Source organism: Anabrus simplex, chromosome 10, assembly GCF_040414725.1.
Source record: "Anabrus simplex isolate iqAnaSimp1 chromosome 10, ASM4041472v1, whole genome shotgun sequence".
NCBI lineage: Eukaryota > Metazoa > Arthropoda > Insecta > Orthoptera > Tettigoniidae > Anabrus > Anabrus simplex.
In genome coordinates this window covers 2,787,501-2,811,332 of record NC_090274.1, presented here as the reverse complement: position 1 = coordinate 2,811,332, position 23,832 = coordinate 2,787,501, and the positions used below count along the sequence as shown (strand labels likewise).

Sequence of the window (23,832 nt, the reverse complement as noted above, 5' to 3'; positions counted from 1 at the left end):
TAATAGGGAAGTTATGAGACTAAGAAGGAGGTGCAGGTCGGAAAGAAGTGGAGTTAGACATAGGCGTGGAAGAAAGGAGAAATTGAAGGAACTTACTAGGAAATTGAATATAGCAAGTAAATCAGCTAAGGATAACATGGTGACAAGCATAATTGGTGGCCATACAAATTTTAGTGGAAAATGGAAGGGTATGTATAGGTACTTTAAGGCAGAAACAGGTTCCATGAAGGACATTCCAGGAATCAGTAATGAACAAGGGGAGTGTGTATGCGAGGATCTTCAAAAGGCAGAAGTATTCAGCCAGCAGTATGTAAAGATTGTTGGTTACAAGGATAATGTCCAGATAGAGGAGGTGACTAATAACAAAGAAGTATTAAAATTTACCTATGCCAGCAATGACATTTACAGTAAGATACCAAAGTAGAAAACTAGAAAAGCAGCTGGAATTGATAAGGTTTCGGGGGATATACTAAAGGCAATGGGTGGGGATATAGTACCATTTCTGAAGTACTTGTTTGATTATTGTTTGGTTGAAGGAGCTATACCAAATGAATGGAGAGTTGCTATAGTAGCCCCTGTGTATAAAGGAAAGGTGATAGACATAAAGCCGAAAATTACAGGCCAGTCAGTTTGACATGCATTGCATATAAGCTTTGGGAAGACATTCTTTCTGAATATATTAGACATGTTTGCGAAATTAATAACTGGTTTGATAGAAGGCAGTTGGGTTTAGGAAAGGTTATTCCGCAGAAGCCCAACTTGTAGGATTCCAGCAAGATATAGCAGATATCATGGATTCAGGAGGTCAATTGGGTTGTATCGCGATTGACCTGTCTAAGGCATTTGATAGGGTGGATCATGGAGACTACTGGCAAAAATGAGTGCAATTTGACTAGACAAAAGAGTGACTGAATGGGTTGCTATATTTCTAGAACATAGATCTCAGAGAATTAGAGTAGGTGATACCCTGTAATAATTAAGAGTAGAATTCCTCAAGGCATGTCCGCCTCTGTGGTGTAGTGGTTAGCGTGATTAGCTGCCTACCCCGGAGGCCCGGGTTCGATTCCCGGCTCTGCCACGAAATTTGAAAAGTGGTACGAGGGATGGAACGGGGTCCACTCAGCCTCGGGAGGTCAACTGAGTAGAGGTGGGTTCGATTCCCACCTCAGCCATCCTGGAAGTGGTTTTCCGTGGTTTCCCCACTTCTCCTCCAGGCGAATGCCGGGATGGTACCTAACTTAAGGCCAAGGCCGCTTCCTTCCCTCTTCCTTGCCTATCCTTTCCAATATTCCCATCCCTCCACAAGGCCCCTGTTCAGCATAGCAGGTGAGGCCGCCTGGGCGAGGTACTGGTCATACTCCCGAGTTGTATCCCCCGACCAAGAGTCTGAAGCTCCAGGACACTGCCCTTGAGCGGTGGAGGTGGGATCCCTCGCTAAGTCCGAGGGAAAAGCCGAACCTGGAGGGTAAACAGATGATGATGATGATGATGATGATTCCTCAAGGCAGTATGATTGGATCTTTATGTTTTCTTATATATATCAATGATATGTGTAAAGAAATGGAATCAGAGATTAGGTTTTTCGCAGATGATGTTATTCTGTACAGAGTAATAAATAACTTACAAGATTGTGAGGAACTGCAAAATGACCTCGATAATGTTGTGAGATGGACAGCAGACAATGGTATGATGATAAACGGGGTTAAAAGCCAGGTTGTGAGTTTCACAAATAGGAAAAGTCCTCTCAGTTTAAATTACTGCGTTGGTGGGGTGAAAGTTCTCTTTGGGGATCATTGTAAATACTTAGGTATTAATATAAGGAAATATCTTCATTGGGTAATCACATAAATGGAATTGTAAATAAAGGGTACATATCTCTGAACATGGTTATGATCGTGTTTTGGGATTGTTGTAAGGATGTAAAGAAGAGAGCATATATGTCTCTGGTGAGATCCCAACTAGGTATGGTTCCAGTGTATGGGACCCTCGCCAGGATTATTTGATTCAAGAGGTGGAAAATATCCAAAGAAATGCAACTCGATTTGTTCTGGGCGATTTCCGACAAAAGAGTGGCGTTACAAAAATGTTGCAAAATTTGGGCTGGAAAGACTTGGGAGAAAGGAGACAAGCTGCTCGACTAAGTGGTATGTTCCGAGCAGTCAGTAGAGAGATGACGTGGGAGGACATCAGTAGACGAATAAGTTTGGGTGGTGTCTTTAAAAGTGGGAAAGATCACAATATGAAGATAAAGTTGGAATTCAAGAGGACAAATTGGGGCAAATATTCGTTTATAGGAAGGGGAAATAGGGATTGGAATTGTCAAGGGAGATGTTCAATAAATTTCCAATTTCTTTGCAATCATTTAAGAAAAGGCTAGGAAAAGAACAGATAGGGAATCTGCCACGTGGGCGACTGCCCTACATGCAGATCAGTAGTGATTGATTGATTGATTGATTGATTGATTGATTGATTGATTGATTGATTGATTGATTGATTGATTCTGCATCTTATTTGTTTCTTTCTTAATCTGCTTGCCCTCCGGGGTTGGCTTTTCCCCCGGACTCAGCGAGGGATCCCACCATAACCGTCTCAAACGCAGTGTCATGGAGTGTGAGACTTTGGGATGGCGGGATACAGCAGGGGAGGAGGACCAGTACGCCCCAAGCGGCCTCGCCTGCTATGCTGAACAGTGGCCTGGTGGGTGGGGGGGATGAAAAGATTGGAAGTGATAGGCAAGGAAGAGGGAAGGAATCAGCCGTTAGGTACCATCCCAGCATTTGCCTGGAGAAGTGGGAAACCACGGAAAACAACTTCCAGGATGGCTGAGGGGGGGGGGGAATCGAACCCGCCTCTACTCACTTGACCTCCCGAGACTGAGTGGACCCCGTTCCACGCTTGTACCACTTTTCAAATTTCGTGGCAGAGCCGGAAATCGAAACCGGGGCTCCGAGGTGGCAGTACACCACAGATGCGGACAATAAATGAAATTCACGGTGCCTATACTTGAGTGCATGGCCTTTCTTAGCTCCGTTCTCTTTAGAACTTCATTACCCAGTTTCTCAATGGTACCGTCCGACAGCGATGTGTGGTCTAAGGGTAACGCGCGGTAGTGAGAATGGTGAGCGCTGGTGTTGGAATCCAGTACGGCCGACATTTTTTCTGTGTTGTAAATAACTGATACAGTACTTAAGTCAATACATTCATTACGTACATATTTTTACTACATTGCGCCTATTAAATCAAATTCGTGGCACTTAGGCTTGAGTAAATGGATCATTTTAGCTTTATTCTCTTTAAAACTTCATTACGCGGTATCTCAGTCACAACGTCCGACATTCATATAAGGTCTTGGGGTAGCGCACTGGAGAGTTGATGATGAGCAGTGGAATTCGAATCCCAGTAAGGCGGAGAATTTTTACTGAATACTAAATGAATATAACTTTCAGTGATAGGAATAGCAAGGAAGTGAGAGGTGCAGAGCAGACGATAGAAACAGCTGTGTAGAATGTGTCATGGCGGCGACATGGATGGCTGGAAGGAAATATCTGAAATATGGCGGATGATAAAATATGAACTAAGGAATTCTGAAAAACAACAATGTCCACGAAATAGTTCACAAGAAATTCGATATGAGTAAGGGAAGTTGTTCAAGGTTTGGATTGAAAATGGGGATAGCGCCTGTGAGGTAGGTAACCCGCACATCAGGGGCCAACGACCTACTTTTGAACAAACCGACATAAAGATCCCCTGTATTTAAGACAGCTGGGGTAATGGCTCCGGTTCCCCTCTGGGGTCGGCCGACCGCTGCCTTCGACGTGTTTCCAACCACTAGCCCACCCTTATACCTACATCAAACAACAGACCAAAAATCCCAAATTTGGTTCTGTTTACCGATTGGTTGTAAGCGATCACATGCTCACGCATGAGTACCAGAGTATATTGGGACTTGCTATTGTTCTTTAGAACCATCACAGTAATTTCCATTTTCAGTGATACCAACCCAGATGTACGTATTTTTTTCTCCCGTGGACAACTTCATTACATTCCTTGTTTGAGTTCCTGTATGTTAGTAGGGAAAAAAGGCCGGAGATGGCACAGGGGCTAATGTGCAAGATGGCGGCTATATACGGGCTTTTATCGCACTGACTCTGGGAAGCAGGCGCAAGGGCTACTGTGCAAGATTGCGGCTATACATAAGCTCTTATCGAGAAAGCTGACCCAGGGGAGACATAGGACTTAAGGAGACGGCCTAGGGACGATGTAGCAAGATGGCGGATATACATAGGCTCTTATGGAGAAAGCTGACTCAGGGTAGATATAGGACTTAAGGAGACGGCCTAGGGACGATGTCGCAAGATGGCGGCTATACATAGGCTCTTATGGAGAAAGCTGACCCAGGGGAGACATAGGACTTAAGGAGACGGCCTAGGGACGATGTCGCAAGATGGCGGATATACATAAGCTCTTATGGAGAAAGCTGACCCAGGAGAGACATATGACTTAAGCAGACGGCCTAGGGGCTATTGCGCAAGATGGCGACCATGTGCAACTTTCTATTGCTAGGGTCTCCGAGGCAAGATTGCGGCTATACGTAGGCTCTTATGGAGAAAGCTGACTCAGGGGAGATATAGGACTTAAGGAGACGGCCTAGGGAAGATTAATAATAATAATAATAATCATAATAATAATAATAATAATGTTAATTTCTTTACGTCCGTTCAGCCAACGAGTCGGACGTTGTCATTGAGATACTGCGTAATGAAGTTCTAAAGAGAAGGGGACTAAAAATATCCATTCACACAAGTGTTTGTACCTCCAATTTGATTTAGTAGACGCAATGTAGTAAAGATATATACGTAGTGGATGCATTGACTTAAAAGGAATGAGTTATTTACTTTTCAGAAAAATGTTCCGCCGCGCTGGGATTCGAACGCCAGCGTTCAGAATTCATAACTCAGTGCATTACCCCCAGACCACACATCACTGTCGACATTGGGTAAAGAAGTTCAGAAGAGAAGGGAACTAAAGAAATCCATTCGCGCTGATAAGTGGAAGTATAAGGGCGGGCTAGTTGTCGTCCGACCCCACGGGGAGGACTCGACGCCGTCGTTGAGTCCTACTGTGCGGGTTGCCTTCCTCACAGGCGCATGCTTCACTTTCAACCCAACCCTTGAACGCAGTCCTTTACTCACATCATATTTCATCTTAACCACTTCCAGGACTTCCCTTCTTTAGATTTGTTTCTTCGTGTTCTTGCATGCGACATATTTCAAACATGCGTTTCCAAGTTTCTCCAGTCCTGCATTTCGATGGTATGACATAATCTAGCTTCCTATTGACTGCTCTGCTCCACTCACTTCCTTGACACTCTCTTACTAAAGGCTATATCCACTTACTATTCAGTAAAAATTTTCCGCTCCGCTGCGATTCGTACTCCAGCATTTAGTACCCCGGCCCCTCCAGTGCGTTATCCCGAGACTATACATTTCTGCAGCGCAGCGGCATTGAGGCAAACGAGAATGGACCTAGTAAGAACCATTCACTGTTTTAATATGTTGAACTGAATAAGATCGAATTATTTCCAATATAGCAAAAATACTAGATTTTGCAAAAAAGTTCCAAAAGTAAATACCATAACAAAAAATTCCCGGTGTAATAGGCAGTCCATTAGATGCTAATTAAGAACTCTTGTATAGTCTACAACATAATTGTAATGCAAGGATAATAATAATAATAATAATAATAATAATAATAATAATAATAATAATAATAATAATAATAATAATAATAATAATAATAATAAGGGGACACTAGAAATAGAATACCTAGAAATAAAATACAGGGTGTAAGGCGTGGTGTGGCGGAAGATCAATGGACTGGCTAGCCAGCCGGACTCGCACCAATGACAGAGCAACATCTCGCATTCTACGCTAGAGTGGAGATAAAAGAGGACTTCATTAAGATATGTTCTAGATTTCAAGTTCCTAAGTATTTAAACAGAAATAAACAGCAATGTTTGAGTGTGATTTGATAGAATTTGATGATGTTCTTTCAAGACTGAAACATGTCATTGTGTGCATCCTAGTAACTTTGTGTGATGAAGGTGACTGATATCTTCCTGTCACACGGACAGGATTTCGTGAATTCTGTATGTGCTCTTAGTGTGAATAATGCGCCGTGACTGATATACCTCTCAATGCGAGTGAATGCACGTGTGTGCGTATCCATCTATTCCTTAGGTTTTGAATACATTTGTATTGGTATATAGGGTATAATCCTGAAGCACAAACTGTGTAAGTTACTGTTCCGGTCCCATTAAAGTTATAGGTTCGTGGTTGGCAGAATTGTTCATGCAAGTAATGTGTGGTCCGTCTCTGTGGTGTAGTGGTTAGTGTGACTACTTGCCACCCCCGGAGGCCCGGGTTCGATTCCCGGCTCTGTCACGACATTTTAAAAGTGGTACGAAGGCTGGAACGAGGTCTACTCAGCCTCGGGAGGTCAACTGAGTAGAGGTGGGTTCGATTCCCACCTCAGCCATCCTGGAAGTGGTTTTCCGTGGTCTCCCACTTCTCCTCCAGGCAAATGCCAGGATGGTACCTAACTTAAGGCCACGGCCGCTTCCTTCCCTCTTCCTTGTCTTTCCCTTCCAATCTTCCCACTTCCCCGCAAGGCCTCTGTTCAGCATAGCAGGTGAGGCCGCCTGGGCGAGGTACTGGTCATCCTCCCCAGTTGTATCCCCCGACCCAATGTCTCATGCTCCAAGACACTGCCCTTGAGGCGGTAGAGGTGGGATCCCTCACTGAGTTCGAGAGAAAAACAAAGTCTGGAGGGAAAGCAGATTAAGAAGAAGAAGAAGAAGAAGAAGAAGTTAAGTGTGACAATCTTGGTACATATAGGCAATTTAATCGTTATGAATTAATTACCAGGTAAAGTTTTTAGTAATTTGTATTCCACAACGCGGTTCAGAGCTTATATTCTACAGTCAGGTAGTGACATAGTGACATTTAATTGTTGTTCTATTTAATACACAGTTGTTTTCTAAGAATATTATACTATTTTATTGAAGACTAAGGGCTATGTGCATTATGAATTTGTTACGTCTATGATGAGTCAGCTATACAGTAGGTGTGTGTCATCTCAGAAATATTCAGTTGCTGCTTAAGCTTAGTTTCTTAAATATTCATTTTCAATGTTATCATTTAGTATGTGTTAAGGATCTATTAATTGATGCCCATAAATGTTCAATCCCTTTCGGATGTATCTGTAGAACAATGAGAGACTTTTGTATATTTGACCATGTAGATGTGCAACAACTGCTGATTTTTCATGCTTATGTAAATAAAAAAACATTTCAATATTCGTAAGACAATAAGTGAATGATGTACAAATATAATTCATGGAATGAACATACACTATGTGAGCACACGATTTTTAAAAAAAGCTTACTTTGGCATGTAGGGTAAGCGATTTATCTTGTACTGTAAGCCTGGGATCACCGGGCGAGTTGGCCGTGCGGTTAAGGGCGCGCAGCTGTGAGCTTGAATCCGGCAGATAGTGGCTTCGAACCCCATTGTCGACAGCCCTGAAGATGGTTTTCCATTTACTCCAGGCAAATGCTGGGGCTGTACCTTAATTAAGGCCACGGCCGCTTCCTGTCCACTCCTAGGCCTCTCCTATCCTATCATCGCGATAAGGCCTACATGTGTCGGTGCGACGTAAAACGAATTCTAAAAAAATGTCTGGGATCTCATCTCGCCTACCAGATGTTCCAAATGTGGTAAAATCTTTAGACATCATACAACTCTCATAATCCTTTCTAATTTGGATTTGTTCTGCTTTAAGTAGAAGACAAACTGTTCGCAACAGTGAGAGCCTGCGGTATTATGGAAGACAACAGCCGGTTTGTTCGATATTAGACTAATAACTAATACCTGTCAAATAAGAGGTATTCTATTGTGTAATTGACTGATTTATTTATATTTGGTTCCAGCAACCTTTTACGCAAAATTTAATCAGGTAGGGCCTAACTTCGTATTTCACTCCGGGTCGTGCGTTATAGTTTCTCTGAAACTTTCTCGAATTGACAGTACAAGATCATGCTAGTATATATTGCTAGTTGTCTTTATCAAAAGTGTTAATGCATGCTAGGGGAACATGGGGTCGTGACGTATCTTACCTGTCCGACTGGCCGCATGTAATAACTGTTGAACCAGTTCGTCCTTGACGTGGATACCCAAGTTCTGAAGCATAAACTGGAGCTCACTCGCTGTAACACGCCCATCACGGTTCCTGTCCAGTAGACCGAACGCTGTTCGCAGATCTGGGACCACAGACAAACATATTTATATTACAACCACAACAAATAGCAGAATGCCACTCTGCACTGGAAAGATTACAGCTCGAAATTTTAGATACTAATAGGTTGGAACACAAACTTTCTTATACTAGCCTGCACAACGATTATGCTATGAGATTTGCGTACACATTAGGGGTATGGTCCATCAGAACCCCTAGAATTTATGTTACTCTCGCTACATTACGGAAGAGCGAGTGGTGGTGCTGATGGTGATTATTGTTTTAAGGCCATCCTCTAATAACACTAATCAGAGAGTAAAATGGAAAGGATCCGGCACTTCGAAAAATGAAGGTTTCGGCCAAAGAAATATAAGGTCCACGAACGGCGTAAAAATGAAAGACTTCCCAGTCCTCGGAACCTAATACCGTCGGGGTCGGAAAGGAGCAAGAGTTGACCAAGTGAGGTGGATGACAGTGAGGACTCGGCTAAGAGCTCCATGGTCGCCAACCCACGCTCCCAAGTTAAGAGACCCTGGGACTCCGACGTCACTCACAGGAGAAGAACCGGCTAGACGACGCACGGCCTTACTTCTAAACGACCACGGTAAACAGCCCTTGTACCGTACTCACAAAAACTAATGAATATGGATTGAAAACAAATTCTCAAAATCTACACTTACTAACAACACCTGACACTAATAAGAGACTTTTATTAAGAATAAAAGAGAGTGTGGAAATAACACATCAGTCACCGCTACTGGCCACTGATCTCAGTCCCTGGTACCCTCCAACAATGAATCACTGTCAATATCACCAGCTCCCAAAGATATTATGAAACTTCCCATGGAGTTCTCCACCACATCTCAATTCTCCCACGCCTCACGTATTAATCGTTGTGTACTGTGCACAACTTTCCTCCAGTCATAGGCACTAACAGCTTCGGCTAACAGGTTTTTCCACCTTGGGTGCAGTAAGCAGCTTCACCCTTAATCTGAGCCCAAATTTTCTATTGCACTGAAATGGCAATCATAAAGTGCAAGTCGAATATCTTTATGTCCATGACGTCTTGCAATTTCGTCCACGACACACACTGGAAACTGTGGCTGGTTTTCTTTCACAAGTTCACCTTCTTCATGTCGTCCCGCACAGGAATGTTGTGCCTCCTTAACCACTCGGAGCTTTGTCCTGAATTACAGAATGGTAGGGGGCGTTGTCCATTATTATCGTTCAATTTTCAGACAGGTTATTCATTAAGGCGTATTCAAACCAGTTCTGAAAATTAACACTATCCAGTCTTCTTAGACCTCAGTACATTTAAACAAGTCCGTTTGCGGTACCGGCATGTAGCCCCCCTTACCTGTGGGCACTGCCATTGTACCTTCCACAGAGCCTTTTCCTACGGTATGGTTTGCATTGATCCAGGTTTCGTCTAACCACACAATCGAATCAAAATTGTCCTTCATAACGTCCCTTGAAAACTGGCAGCGCCACATCGCATTATCACTTCTCTCCGTTAATACTCGTCGGCCGTTTAATTTCTTGTAACTTTACCACAACATTCAGTGAAGTCTTGCTTCCCTTAAACAGTTCGCTTTCCCTCAGAGACTAGAGCGTAGTTTCGCAAGAGTAGGGTGGTCTTTTCTGCGGCAGTAGTCATAAATATGTCCACGAATGGCATCTTTATGGAAACTGTGTAAATTCGTCACTGGTTTGGTCCGATTCCTTTTCTTACCCGGCGTTTCAAGCTTAGAGGATCCAGGAGAGTGTTTCTCAGCGTGGTATTTCTCCTTTCCAACTGCCACTCCTGTGTATTTACTTACTTCGGTAGCGTCGGCAGTTCTCTGTACGGCCTGTGCTAAAGGAAGCAATGTAGCACCGTTCTCCTTTTCTTTCTCAAAGTACTCGCGCACGTTGGACACAATTTCACGGGCCTGGCTTCCCAAGGGCGTGCCTTGTCTCACACCTCTCAATTTCTTGCCACTTGTTTTTCCCGAACTAGACTGAGACATGGTAAACACGACGAACTAAGTACACTGATACACGGACGTAAATAAAACTACAGCTATTTTATACTCTGAATAAGTAAACCTACATTGTACTAACTTATGCTATGCTAAACTGTACTATACTAGAAAGATAAAGACTAATTTAAAAAAAAACACACTAATTACTGAAGGAAAATGCAAAAGATCGCAAACCGTAGTGAATGCCACCCACGCTGAACGAGATAGGTTAACCACGTGCTGAATGTAAACATTAGTGTTGGCAACTAGGTTTCGAGATATAGGTTTCTGCCGATATAGGCCTAAATCGGTATGAATGACAGCTTGGGATTGGTTGGATGTATATGCTTCAGACAGAGCCAAAATCTGCCAAAACGTCCACTGAGAAGTAGAGCCGTGCATTCTAGCCTACCACTGCATACAAATCTGGTAACTGATCATGACGCTCTTGTAGAATGGGTCGAAAAAGATTGTTTTTACAAGTTCGTAAGTAGAGTAATTGTCATTTGGTTGCAGCTATTGTTATCGTCGTCTCTCGTAACACGAGAGACACGCACTCTCAGAACGACCTGTGCCAACTTATTATATGAAAACTAATGAAAATTGGTGCCAAAATATACAGCGTGATTCAGTCGCCCTTTCCAATGTAGTTTTATGCAACCCACAATATCCATTCCGTCCTGAAAACACCCACCCTGCCGATACGATCAGACAACACAACCTTAAATTCCTGTCTGTTATCTAACGTAGCACTGCTGGGGCCCCGTAGAGAGCCGCTGCTGTCTACGTGTTGGCGTATCCTGTATTAAGTTCTGGTGACTCGTACGCGATACTGTTGGGTGTAGCGTCGGTGTATACACTTATCACCTGAGAGGGGTGTCCAATACTACGCACCGGAGCCAACGTTACTTGGTTGAAAACCATTCGAGACCAGTAGGCTTCTCTGGTAAGGATTTGGCGAACAGGGAAAAGGGGCCATGCCATGACGTAACATGGCCAAGACACATACCCTGCGATTTGTGGGAGATCGTCTGGTTATCTGGGTATCACATTCACATACTGAAGTATTCTGCGTTATACTTCATCCGTCAACTGCACTGTTTGAGGATTAGTGTCTATAATGGCTCCTAGAAACACAATACGAGTAGTAGGCACTAGCACTGACTTGCGCACGTTCACTGTTATCCCGAGTACCAGGTCCGGGTAGAGAAAAATGTCTTACACTGGAAGGTCTTGTCCGTAGATGAGCCAGTCGTCGAGGTAGCAAATAGCTGAAACGTTAAATTGCTCCTTGAGGATATCATTCACTACTAGACCCGTTGCAATCTGGCTTCTGGAAGGGCCACAGTACGACGACAGCACTTCTTCGGGTAACAGATGATATGAGGCTTGCTATGGATAAACGACAGGCGACGGTACTCACGCTCCTTGATTTTAGCAGCGCATTTGATACAAACAACATACAACTCCTCCTTTCAAAATTGCGCTCCCTTGGCGTCGACCGGTATGCGCTCACTTTCTTTATATCCTGCCTCACAAATCGTCGTCAGTGTGTCTCAGTAAACAATGTTACGTCCAAATGGGCTATCAGATTATCTGGCGTGCCTCAAGGATCTGTGCTGGGACCTTTATTATTCAGCCTGCATATGAATTATATTTCATCCCCACTTGTCCACTGTAAATACCACCTGTATGCTAATGACTTACAGGTATATTACCATACCAGTGTAGATAGTATATGCGAAGCGATCCAACATATGAATACAGGCCTACAACGACTCACAACGTACGCCAGAAACAATGCCTTACTCATCAACCCAAGAAAGACCCAAAGCACAATAATTGGACATAAAAAAATACTATGTGCTCTAAATAGTAAACACAATCCTCCTCCAATTACCATTGATGATACCGAAGTGCCATACTCCAAGATTGTTACAAACGTTGGGGTCACCGTAAATGAGACTCTGACCTGGAATGAGCACATAACTAATGTGTGCAGAAAAATACATGCATCCATTTATCCTTTTAAGCGTCATAAACATGTTCTCCCACTGGACCTTAAATTAAAACTCATACAAACACTTCTGTTTCCAATCTTTGACTACTGTGACGGTTTATTGACTGACCTAACCTGTGAACAAGCACCAACTCTACAAAGTGTACAGAACTCTTGCATTCGATATGCCGTCCAGCTCCGACATGATGCTCATATAAGACCATACTACAAAAAGTTGGGATGGCTACGTTTAAATGACCGTAGAAAAATCCACCAAATGACCCTCGTCTGTCAGTTGCTTTCTTCAAACAGCCCCACCTATCTATCGTCCAATTTTAGGCTTCTTTCTTCATTCCACAAAATTAACACTCGTTCCGGATCACTACTTGAAATAGCACCGCATCGAACAAATACCTACAGCCATTCATTCCTGGTATCTGCTTCGAGGTTATGGAATACGATCCCGGAAGATATTAACAAGTCTTGCTCGTCTAGGACATTTAAAACAGCCTACCATAAATTCTTCCAGAGTACATACTGTTGACTCGAGTGAATGTAAGAGTGAATGACGTGTGAATGAAACCAAAAATTACGCATTAGATTTAAGTTCTTAGGCTATCCCATTTACGTTCTTACTACTGTCATTTAAGGCTACAGACTGTTCCTAGAAATAGACTACATAGTAACATCGATTTTAGCATACTCAGATTGTAACATACTAATATTCAGTTAATTTATTTTAGCCTTATATTTGAATAAGTTTTCCTTTAAGCTAGTTGTAGATATATTCTTTAGGTTATAAGTTGATATATTTCTTTTTGTTATTATCCACTCTCTATTTATCCTATAATATTTCATCAGTAGTAATCTTAATTAATTGTATTATTGTAATTCCTTATCTGACTTACATGTTCCAATAACAGTAACAGATTACAATGATATTTTAGATGAATACTGTAAAAATAAAAATAAAAAATAAAAAAATTGTATGTGGTTAAGTGCAAGAGAGGGCCAAGAGCCCTAACTTCGCCACTTAATAAATAAATAAATAAATAAATAAATAAATAAATAAATAAATAAATAAATAAATAAATAAATAAATAAATAAATAAATAAATAAATAAATAAATAAATAAATAAATAAATAAATAAATAAATAAATCTGGTGAGGGCATATTGGCCCCCGTATAGTAGATTCCGTAAAACCTCTGGTGAGGTGTTTTAATTGGGAGTTGGTAGAAGCCAGACTTGAGATCAATCTTGATCATAGTGGAGCAAGGGGGAATTTTGGCTACTGCCCGTGCAGGGCCTGCCAGGGAAAACTTTGGTATAGTATAATATTGAGTCCATAGACTAAGGTCGTGGTTAAGTCTCGCCGAGTGTGCATGTGACACGGGTTGTTGGCGTATAATCGCTGATGATCGCAGATCTTGAAACACTTTCCATCAGCGGTAAGGCCGGTGTGGCTGCCGAGGGGTTTGGTAGATGAACACTGTCCTTGGCATACCGACCCAGTGGAGTGTCCTGCTATGGCACAGGGGCAATACGTGGTACTGCGATGGATCGGTCGCTTGTTGGACTGCTGGAATTCTGGCAAGTTATCAATAGCCGGGAACTGTGGGTCCGGTGGCAAGAGTGGTTGACGAAGCGGTCGATGAAAGCTATCGGCGTCGTCGACTGCATATGCGCTGGAGGGCTCAGTGGAGTCGTCGTCCTGTGATGGTGAGCCTGAAGTATGATCGGGCTGGAGTCCCGTGAGATATTCCCAGTCGTCTCGGATGATCGGTGATTCTCTGCTGAAGAGTTGTATTAATAGATTGATCGGGACAGCCGACGACCGTACCTCCCAGGTTGTGGGGCCGCCACCACTGTCCTTCTTCGCCGATGAGTTGTGACTGCAGGTCCCCTCCTTTCAAACCAAACTGACGCTTCTCTCCAGGGCGAGCTAGCTTTTATAGGTTCAACCGGCCCAATCGCGAATCGAACACGGTGCTCCATGAATCGAAGAACACGACGCTAGTCAAGGACTATAAATTTAATATCACTGCAATCATTAAAATGTAAAAGCCCCTATTTTAAAAAGTGTAAAGCTTCGTGTAATTACTACTCAACCAAACTTCTTTCTGTGAAGATATTAGACATTTTTATGGATTCCTTCACTATTAGGTGACGCGTATGATACGCAACCATTAAATGTACGGCAGTTTACTGAATTCCTCGTAGAATATCAACATTAACAGAACTCTGCCAAACACTACAAGACTTCACTGGCACCATTGCAACAAACTAAAAGAGATGTTTTACGTGTTTATGACTCTTGGGTCGTGCACACACAAACATATTGTACACATCAGTGGTGAAGTGCACAATTCAAGTATGTCGATTTCTATCCAAATTATAACATTATGATTAATTGAATATCATTTTAATAATGTAATTATAATATCATTATTAATTTCATATATTTATCTTCTTTCTTTCTTAATAATTTTACCCTCCAGGGTTGTTTTTTCCCTCGGACTCAGTAAGGGATCCCATCTCTACCACCTCAAGGGCAGTGTCCTGGAGAGTGAGACTTTGGGTCTGGGATACAACTGGAGATGAGGACTAGTACCTCGCCCAGGCGGCCTCACCTGATATGCTGAACAGGGTGCTGTTGGTGGATGAGAAGATCGGGAGGGATAGCCAAGGAAGAGGGAAGGAAGCGGCCGTAGCCTTAAGTTAGGCACCATCCCGGCATTAGCCTGGAGAAGAAGTGGGAAACCACGGAAAACCACTTCGAGGATGGCTGAGGAGGGAATGGAAGACCCTCTACTCAGTTGACCTCTCGAGGATGAGAGGACCCTGTTCCAATTCTCGTACCACTGTTCAAATTTCGTGGCAGAGAGGGGAATCGAATCAGGGCCTCCGGTGTTGGCAGCTAATCACACTAACTACTACATCACAGAGGCGGATATATATTTACCTAATATATAATTATTAATACAATTAAATAAGTACATTTAAAAAATTTTAAGGCATAATGCTCAAACTTATCAAAATGATTTATACGTGAAATTCAGCCACCACTCCGTTTTTCAGGGATTCTTCAATTACGGCACTAAAAAGGTTGCTGTCATCCATTATCGTAATACTACATAAAACTACTAAACGAACTGTCACACTTGACCCAGTAACCAACAAGGGCACTGCACCGCAAGGTTGTGAACAAGGTCTTGTGACAAGTGCGTGTTTCCCTACTTCCCTGACATGGTTTGTTCCTGATACTTATAATTAGCAAGGTGCCCAACGCTTTGAGACGAACTTCCGTGGCCAACTGTATGCAGCCCAAGTTACTCGACTTATGTATGCTTGCTTGAAGCCTAACCCGAAATTTATGGATAAAGTGAAGTAAAAAAAATATGTTAATCACAGAGGGTACGCTGAATGTTTCGCCACCAGGTCCAATCATTCTCAGGGGGGAACGTATTTCTAGATTCCAAGACGATTTATTTGAACAGCAAGGGTGAAACGGTCGTGCTTCTTTTCATTCATGCAATTTTTAGTACAAACTGAAATGCCCTCAGTCTGAGATGGCCATTTTTTGCTAGAAGCTTCCAGGAACAGTCAATGGAGAGCAAAATATTATTTTAGAGGGCCCTGACCAGGAGATATCTATTTGTTAACCTGGTGACGCGTGTGCAGTACTTCGGTAACAGCAACTAACATTGTGTTTGTTAAAATTTTCTATGGCTATCTCATCTTCTTTCGACGAAGATATTGTAGAAATGGTCAACATTGTAGAACGACTATATTATCGTCGGTCTGATGTTCTAATGAAGTATAGTGAAAATGAATTCAAAGGCAGATTGAGACTGAACAAATATACTGGCATAGGTTTGGTAGAGGTTACAGGCGACAATTTGCGTCCTGTGACAAATAATTTTCCATTGTACCCTGTTGATCGAGTATTAATTACGATACCCTTTAAGACTCATATTTATATCTGTGACTGCATTCGTGTCCATAAAAGCCCTGTTTCCAGTAACTGAGTATAACAGATAATTACACATTTATCCTAGTAGGCCTACTGCAGGCCTACTTGCATTGACAGTGAGTATATACCGGTACTTTTATCGTGGGATTGTTTTTAATTAACGATATTACAGTACAAGGTACTAACAGGTTATATAATTATGTTAATCACCCGATATATATCGTTAAACTGTGGTCAAACAATGTTCATATTTTGGAATAACAGCGAAGAGATACCGGTACGGTATACTTATAAGGCTCAGTGCAAACAGGATCGCGCGTGACACGTTCTACTGGTGTGCATATTTCATTAGATATCCTCAAACAATGTCAAATTCTTCTGACAGTCCTTAAACACTACGAAACTGTCACCAACGTCTGGAAGAACTAGTCGAATACCAATTTCTCGCTGCATGGCAAAGAGGGGATAGTTGGAGCTGCACAGAAGGCTCAAATACGATGCATTACTTGTGCGCATGCGCCTGGCAATCTAGGGAACAAATGCACAAAAACAAACAAGGTCTGTCTAGGGAGGTCTGGTCACGCTACCACAATCCTTTGCGGTGGCGGCCATATTGGGTCTCAAATATAGTTGTTACGTGGGCGTGCCCGATGTAATAATGTGAGTTATTACTTGTGTTTTGAAGGAAAACGGGATACTGCGCCGCACCAAATTGTCAAAATAAGACAACTGACGGAATTCGAGTGTTTCGCTTCCCGAGAGATAAGCAAAGGAGAGCTCAGTGGGTGCAAAACTGTAGGCGTGACAAATGGCAACCTACAGATATTTGCTTCTTGTGCGAGGTTAGTGAAATTATACATTCGTATTATTCCTGAATAACAGTATGTTTATATGAAAACGATGTTTTATATTTATAGGTCTTATTATGTGTATATACTTCTTTTTTTTTTTTTTTTTTTTTGCTAGTGGCTTTACGTCGCACCGACACAGATAGGTCTTATGGCGACGATGGGAAAGGAAAGGCCTAAGAGTTGGAAGGAAGCGGTCGTGGCCTTAATTAAAGTACAGCCCCAACATTTGCCTGGTGTGAAAATGGGAAACCACGGAAAACCATCTTCAGGGCTGCCGACAGTGGGGTTCGAACCCACTATCTCCCGGATGCAAGCTCACAGCCGCGTGCCTCTAACCGCATGGCCATCTCGCCCGGTGTATTTTCTTCTAGCATCATTTTGAGGAATCGCAATTTGAACTAAAGAGGGTAGATGGACGGAAACTACTCAAGTTGAATTCCATCCCAACAATTTTCAAAGTCCCTAATCCAGCGAAGTCTTTGACATATAATAGGAAACCTCCCAAAGAAAGGGAATTGTCTTTCAAAACAAGCAAGAAAAGTAACAGGAAATGTGTAATACTAGTATTGATGTTTATGAAAATTTCCTTTTCATGTGTCTGGCTCCATGGCCAAATGGTTAGTGGCCTTTAGTCACAGGGGCCCCAGGTTCGATTCTCGGGAGGTTCAGGAATTTTAACCATAATTGGTCAATTTCGCTGGCACGGGAGCTGGGTGTATGTGTGGTCTTCATCTTCATTTCATCCTCATCACGACGCGCAGGTCGCCTACGGGAGTCAGATCAAAAGACCTGCACCTGGCGAGCCGAACTTGTCCTCAGACGCTCCTGGCACTAAAAGCCAAACGCTATTTCATTCCATTCCTTTTCATGTAAACTAGAGACAGTATCATTCTAACCCTACGTGCAACGTAGAAATGTTTCACAGATATTTGAAATGCTTTTTCCTGTTCAGTTACCAATTATAATCACAACAAACAATAGGCCTATCACTTCAAACTAACAATTTATGTCCAGCTGGCCATCATTACAACGATTGTATTGATAATAAAAGACAAAGACACCTCCGTACAGGCCATGAACGCCCTTGGAGGAGTGGAAGGTAAAGGCTTCCACCATTGTTAACCGCGGCACGTGATGGGGTAGAGTGGTTAACTCTACGCCCGGCCGCCTTTGCCCCCAGGAATTAACCTGGTTCTCATTTTTGGTGTAGGCTGAGTGAACCTCAGGACCATATGCACCTCCGGAAGTGGAAATCTCGTTTCTTAAATTGTCGATTTCCTGACGGCGATTCGAACCCACGTCCTTCCGGGCGAACCGAGCACGCCTTTACTGCCTCGGCCAGGCAGCCCCTGTTGTATTGATAATAGCAGTCTTACTGTACTGCAGTTATTATTTACAGCTAAATTTCATTCATCTTGAATGCTCTATAGAGTACATTATATGGCTGGACAAATACTTAAAGATCACAACACTCGCTTCACTCGCACTAACCAACTACTGTAATTTAATGTATCGTAGCCTAACATAATATCCTAATGTAATCCCTAAAATAGCCTAACCTAGGTTAACGCAACTTAATAGTGATTGAATTCCTATTTCTTATGAAATCGTGTCTACCAATGGCTTTAAATTTCTTAACCATTATTATTATTATTATTATTATTATTATTATTATTATTATTATTATTATTATTATTATTATTATTATTATATGCACGAATATTAGGACTCAGCTAAGAGCCCCGTGGTGGCCAACTCACGCTCCCTGGTTAGGAGAGCCTGACGCCCCTTTCAGTCGCCTCTTATGACAGGCAGGGGATACCGTGGTTGTTGTTCTATTGCCCCCACCCACGGGGGAAATCTATTTTGGGTTGTGACTACGAGGCCCTTAGCTGAGTCTTGATATTTCTTTCACTATTCTAGCCCATCCGACCTCCCCTGGTCAACACTTGTTCTTTTCCGACCTCGACGGCATTAGCGCATTCAAGATCTAGGAAGTTTTTCATTTTCACGCACTTTGTGGCCTTTATCTTTCTTTTGCCGATACCTTCAATTTTCGAAGTTTTGGTCCCCTTCCATTTGTTTTATTCTGATTAGTGATTATAGAGGATGGTTGTCCAGTTGTACTTTCTCTTAAAACAATAATCACCATCACCACTTTGTACTATATAGCTGCATGTGTTATCAATAAACTAGTTAAGAGTAGCTAAGAACATCACTCCTGTTGTATACGTGCAGAATATTCTTGCCTTAGAACCGAAAGAAATACCACACGAATGGATAACAACAGTTACCATACATAATTTAATGCACTCAACTCAAGAGGCATTCAGTGTTTGTCAACATACTGGGGTAACCTTTTAGAAACGCAGTATCGGTAATTACTCTCTTAATAAAGAAAATGCTGAAGGTAATTTATTACAACCGTCGTTTAGTACTATACAGTACTTCAAGTTCAGTATTTCATGTACCGGTAATCATAATAACACAGGTACTGTATCTACAGATTTCTATGTTTCTGTCAGTAAGATTACGTATTTGACAGATGTTATTAATTAAAAAACACAGTAAGACAAAGTTGTAAGGAAGTAAAAGGGAAGAACATGAGCTTTTCTGTTGATTCTTGTTTCTCAAAAAAGAAAAAAAAATAGAATTTCAGGCTCTGTTAATTATCTTCCTATTGAAATAGCTGTGGATGTATTCATATCATTTAAGTGTTATACAGTCATATATACATGGCCAGGAGATGCCCAATTAAATTCTTTATCAAAATTGGTTGGTATTTTGTTTTTATTTCATTGTACGGTACCGAAATCCTCTAAATTCGAATACACTTACCTTTGGTTACGCTCGCTTAAAGACCCAATATGGCGGCTCCATAAGTAGCATTCGTGACTTGACCTCCCTAGACAGACCTTGAAACAAAGCAGTACGGGGGGTGGCATCTAGTGTGTATTTATGGAACTTGATCAATGGGCCAATAGTTGACAGTTCGATAAGTTAGCTCTTATTCCGATGTGCAACGCAGCGAAGATCTATCGAGTCGACAGCTGTAACAAAGCAATAGCTATCTGAAAGATATCTCACCATTCCAGAAACCGGGCATAAGACTAACATATTAAGTACATAAAGGGTGCAATGGTTCCTGGATCAGAGTTAAAGAGAACATTGGAAGTTTATGGTAATGTAAAATTAATGAAATCATACGTCCAAAAAATATCTCGCTCAGCTGAATAAATAACAGATAACGAATTGAAAGTCCCGGTGAAGTCGCAAGCTCAGAACCCCGTGGTATCTTATTAAGTTTCGGTCGGTAACTGAACGATGAAATAATATTGAGTAAATATTGTATTGTCTTCGGTGGAAGATCAACAAATATCAAGAGATGGTATGAAATATCAACGACGAAAATGTGTAGGGGAGGCCATGGAATGGGTTGGATCAAACGGGCTAAGTTCTGTTCACATACGGTGGCCATACATTGTCTATCTATTACGATATAATTCGAGAGTCGAGACCCATTATGCGATAGTCGATTGGTACGTCGAGCTATGAAGGTTGTTAAATGAGTTCCTTTGCCAAGATCAGTGATTTCGGGAGCGTTCTGTATCAAAGAGATTATGCGTTAAACGTCAAAATCATCTGGAAGGGAGATTACAGGCTACACAATTCGGAAGATTTATGAAATGCAAACCGTTATTGTATTTTAGAACTCGATTTTGTTTTGAGAGAACAATGTGGATGATAATTAAAAAATTCTGAAGACATTAGAAGCATCGCACACGGCTAGGAAAGAGCTGATTTCAACTGTATGAATATTGTACGAATAGTACGGGTAATTATTGTAAAGGGATAAAGATATATCTTATTCTCTCAAGCAATAAGGCGAGTGTTAACTCACTATTTATGTATATGACATTGTGCTAATTTCATATTACAAGATTCATCGTCGTCATAAGACATATCTGTGACCACTAGCAAAAAAATACAACTTTCACGTATTACGATGTCGCCACACATGAAGAAAATTTGTTATGAGATAATTAACAACCAGGTTATGATGAACTAAAATGGAAGATGGTCCTGAAGAACCTGGACACTATTGAGATGGATGCCAAATGATAAAATTAAGACCCGAGGGATGGGAGATGTCATCTTTCCGAAGCCATCAGTTCGATAAGTACCAAAAATAAATGTCTTTCGTCTATTCTGCTATGTAGTTGCTTAAGGTAGTGTAGAATTAATTTGTGGTGTCAGAATGTGACATGTATAGGTAAACAACTTGAATGATACCGTATGGTCGTCGATAATTATTTCATAATGGACAGGGAATTTTGTGATTTTCATCATGAATAATCCAGGAGAAATTATAATCTGTCGTGTGCAATATTTTGAATTTAAGCGATCAATAGTACATATTACGCAGGAGATTTTTAGACATGGTCGCTGCATTTTACTAAGATAATATCAGCGTAAATGAACTTCAGTGTGTGATTTATTGCACAGGTATATTTTATTTGAAGGTGACCATGAGATGATTAACATAAGTGTAAATTAGAGTAATCTAAGATAGTATTTTCACGTCATGTGTAGCTTTCGCGAATATAATGATAATATTATACGCGAGGATGAGGTGTTGTTGTTGGAGTCATCAGTCCATAGACTGGTTTGATGCAGCTCTCCATGCCACCCTATCCTGTGCTAACCTTTTCATTTCTACGTAACTATTGCATCCTACATCTGCTCTAATCTGTTTGTCATATTCATACCTTGGTCTACCCCTACCGTTCTTGCCACCTACACTTCCTTCAAAAACCAACTGAACAAGTCCTCGGTGTCTTAAGATGTGTCCTATCATTCTATCTCTTCTTCTCGTCAAATTTAGCCAAATCGATCTCCTCTCACCAATTCGATTCAGTATCTCTTCATTCGTGATTCGATCTATCCATCTCACCTTCAGCATTCTTCTGTAACACCACATTTCAAAAGCTTCTATTCTCTTTCTTTCTGAGCTAGTTATTGTCCATGTTTCACTTCCATACAATGCCACGCTCCACACAAAAGTCTTCAAAAACATCTTTCTAATTCCGATATCAATGTTTGAAGTGAGCAAATTTCTTTTCTTAAGAAAGCTCTTCCTTGCTTGTGCTAGTCTGCATTTTATGTCCTCCTTACTTCTGCCATCGTTGGTTATTTTACTACCCAAGTAACAATATTCATCTACTTCCTTTAAGACTTCGTTTCCTAATCTAATATTTCCTACATCACCTGCCTTCGTTCGACTGCACTCCATTACTTTTGTTTTGGACTTATTTATTTTCATCTTGTACTCCTTACCTAAGACTTCATCCATACCATTCAGCAACTTCTCGAGATCTTCTGCAGTCTCAGATAAAATAACAATATCATCCGCAAATCTCAAGGTTTTGATTTCCTCTCCTTGGACTGTGATTCCATTTCCAAATTTCTCTTTGATTTCCTTTACTGCCTGTTCTATGTAAACATTGAAAAGGAGAGGGGACAAACTGCAGCCTTGCCTCACTCCTTTCTGGATTGCTGCTTCTTTTTCAAAGCCCTCGATTCTTATCACTGCAGACTGATTTTTATACAGACTGTAGATAATTCTTCGTTCCCGGTATCTGATCCCTATCATCTTCAGAATCATAAATAGCCTGGTCCAATTAACATTATCGAATGCCTTTTCTAGATCTACAAATGCCATGTACGTGGGCTTGTCCTTCTTGATTCGATCCTCTAAGATCAGACGTAAAGTCAGGATTGCTTCACGTGTTCCTACATTTCTTCTGAAGCCAAATTGATCTTCCCCCAACTCAGCTTCAACTTGTTTTTCCATTCTTCTGTAAATAATACGTGTTAAAATTTTGCAGGCATGAGATACTAAACTAATAGTGCGGTAGTTTTCACACCTGTCAGCACCGGCTTTCTTGGGAATAGGTATAACAACATTCTGCCGAAAGGATGAGGTAGTCTTCGAGAAATAACGTGCTTGCGTATTTGTAAGATGAATTGAGAACTGATTGAGCATGACGCGCATGTGAAATGAGAGAGGTTTGGATTAGGATCGTCGAATAACGTGAATGATTAATGTTGTGTTGTTTGATGGAGAATAATTCATTGGGGTTATGAATTAAATGAGATGATGCAGTCTTCGAAAGTCCTGGTGATATGTTATTGAGGTAAGGATTGATGTTCGTCATGCGTATGAATTTAATGGTGGTAATGAGTGATGAGTACTTAGGCATGAATGTATTTTTTTGTGGTGATGTTTTCGAAGTTGCTTATGTGATAGTCGTCAAAGATGCCATAACCTAACATTAATTACGCGCAGATGTGAAGGGATGAAATAGAATCCTCGATAATAAATGACACCATGTAGATGTGATCCATGTCGCAGATGCGATGTGCAGATATTATTTGAGCAATGTGTAGCTTGATTTCCTGCTAAATGATATTCTTCTGGTAGATCACATAATTTAAAATTAGCATTGAATGCAGATTTTCAGGATTTTTCATGGAGAATACCAGACGTTGCAGAGTAATCGGAAGTTTTGAATTACTGTTATTGGTGATGACCTTATTTTCAGGAACTTGTTATTTAGATGCAGCTGTTGCAGAATTTCAAGGGAGGCTGATTTCCAATTTATTACGCAACCTTAGTAAGGATCATAACGTAGTCCTATGTTGGTA

General features: G+C 41.4%; 1 protein-coding gene across 1 annotated transcript in view; it reads right to left on the bottom strand.

Moving 5' to 3' along the window:
- Window positions 1-23,832, bottom strand: part of Eip63F-1 (Ecdysone-induced protein 63F 1) — a 168,797-nt gene that overhangs the window by 18,974 nt on the left and 125,991 nt on the right. Inside the window, exon 4 of the mRNA XM_067154637.2 lies at window positions 8,177-8,320. Within this exon, the coding sequence (XP_067010738.1) occupies window positions 8,177-8,320 (144 nt within the window). The remainder of the gene's footprint in view (window positions 1-8,176; window positions 8,321-23,832) is intronic.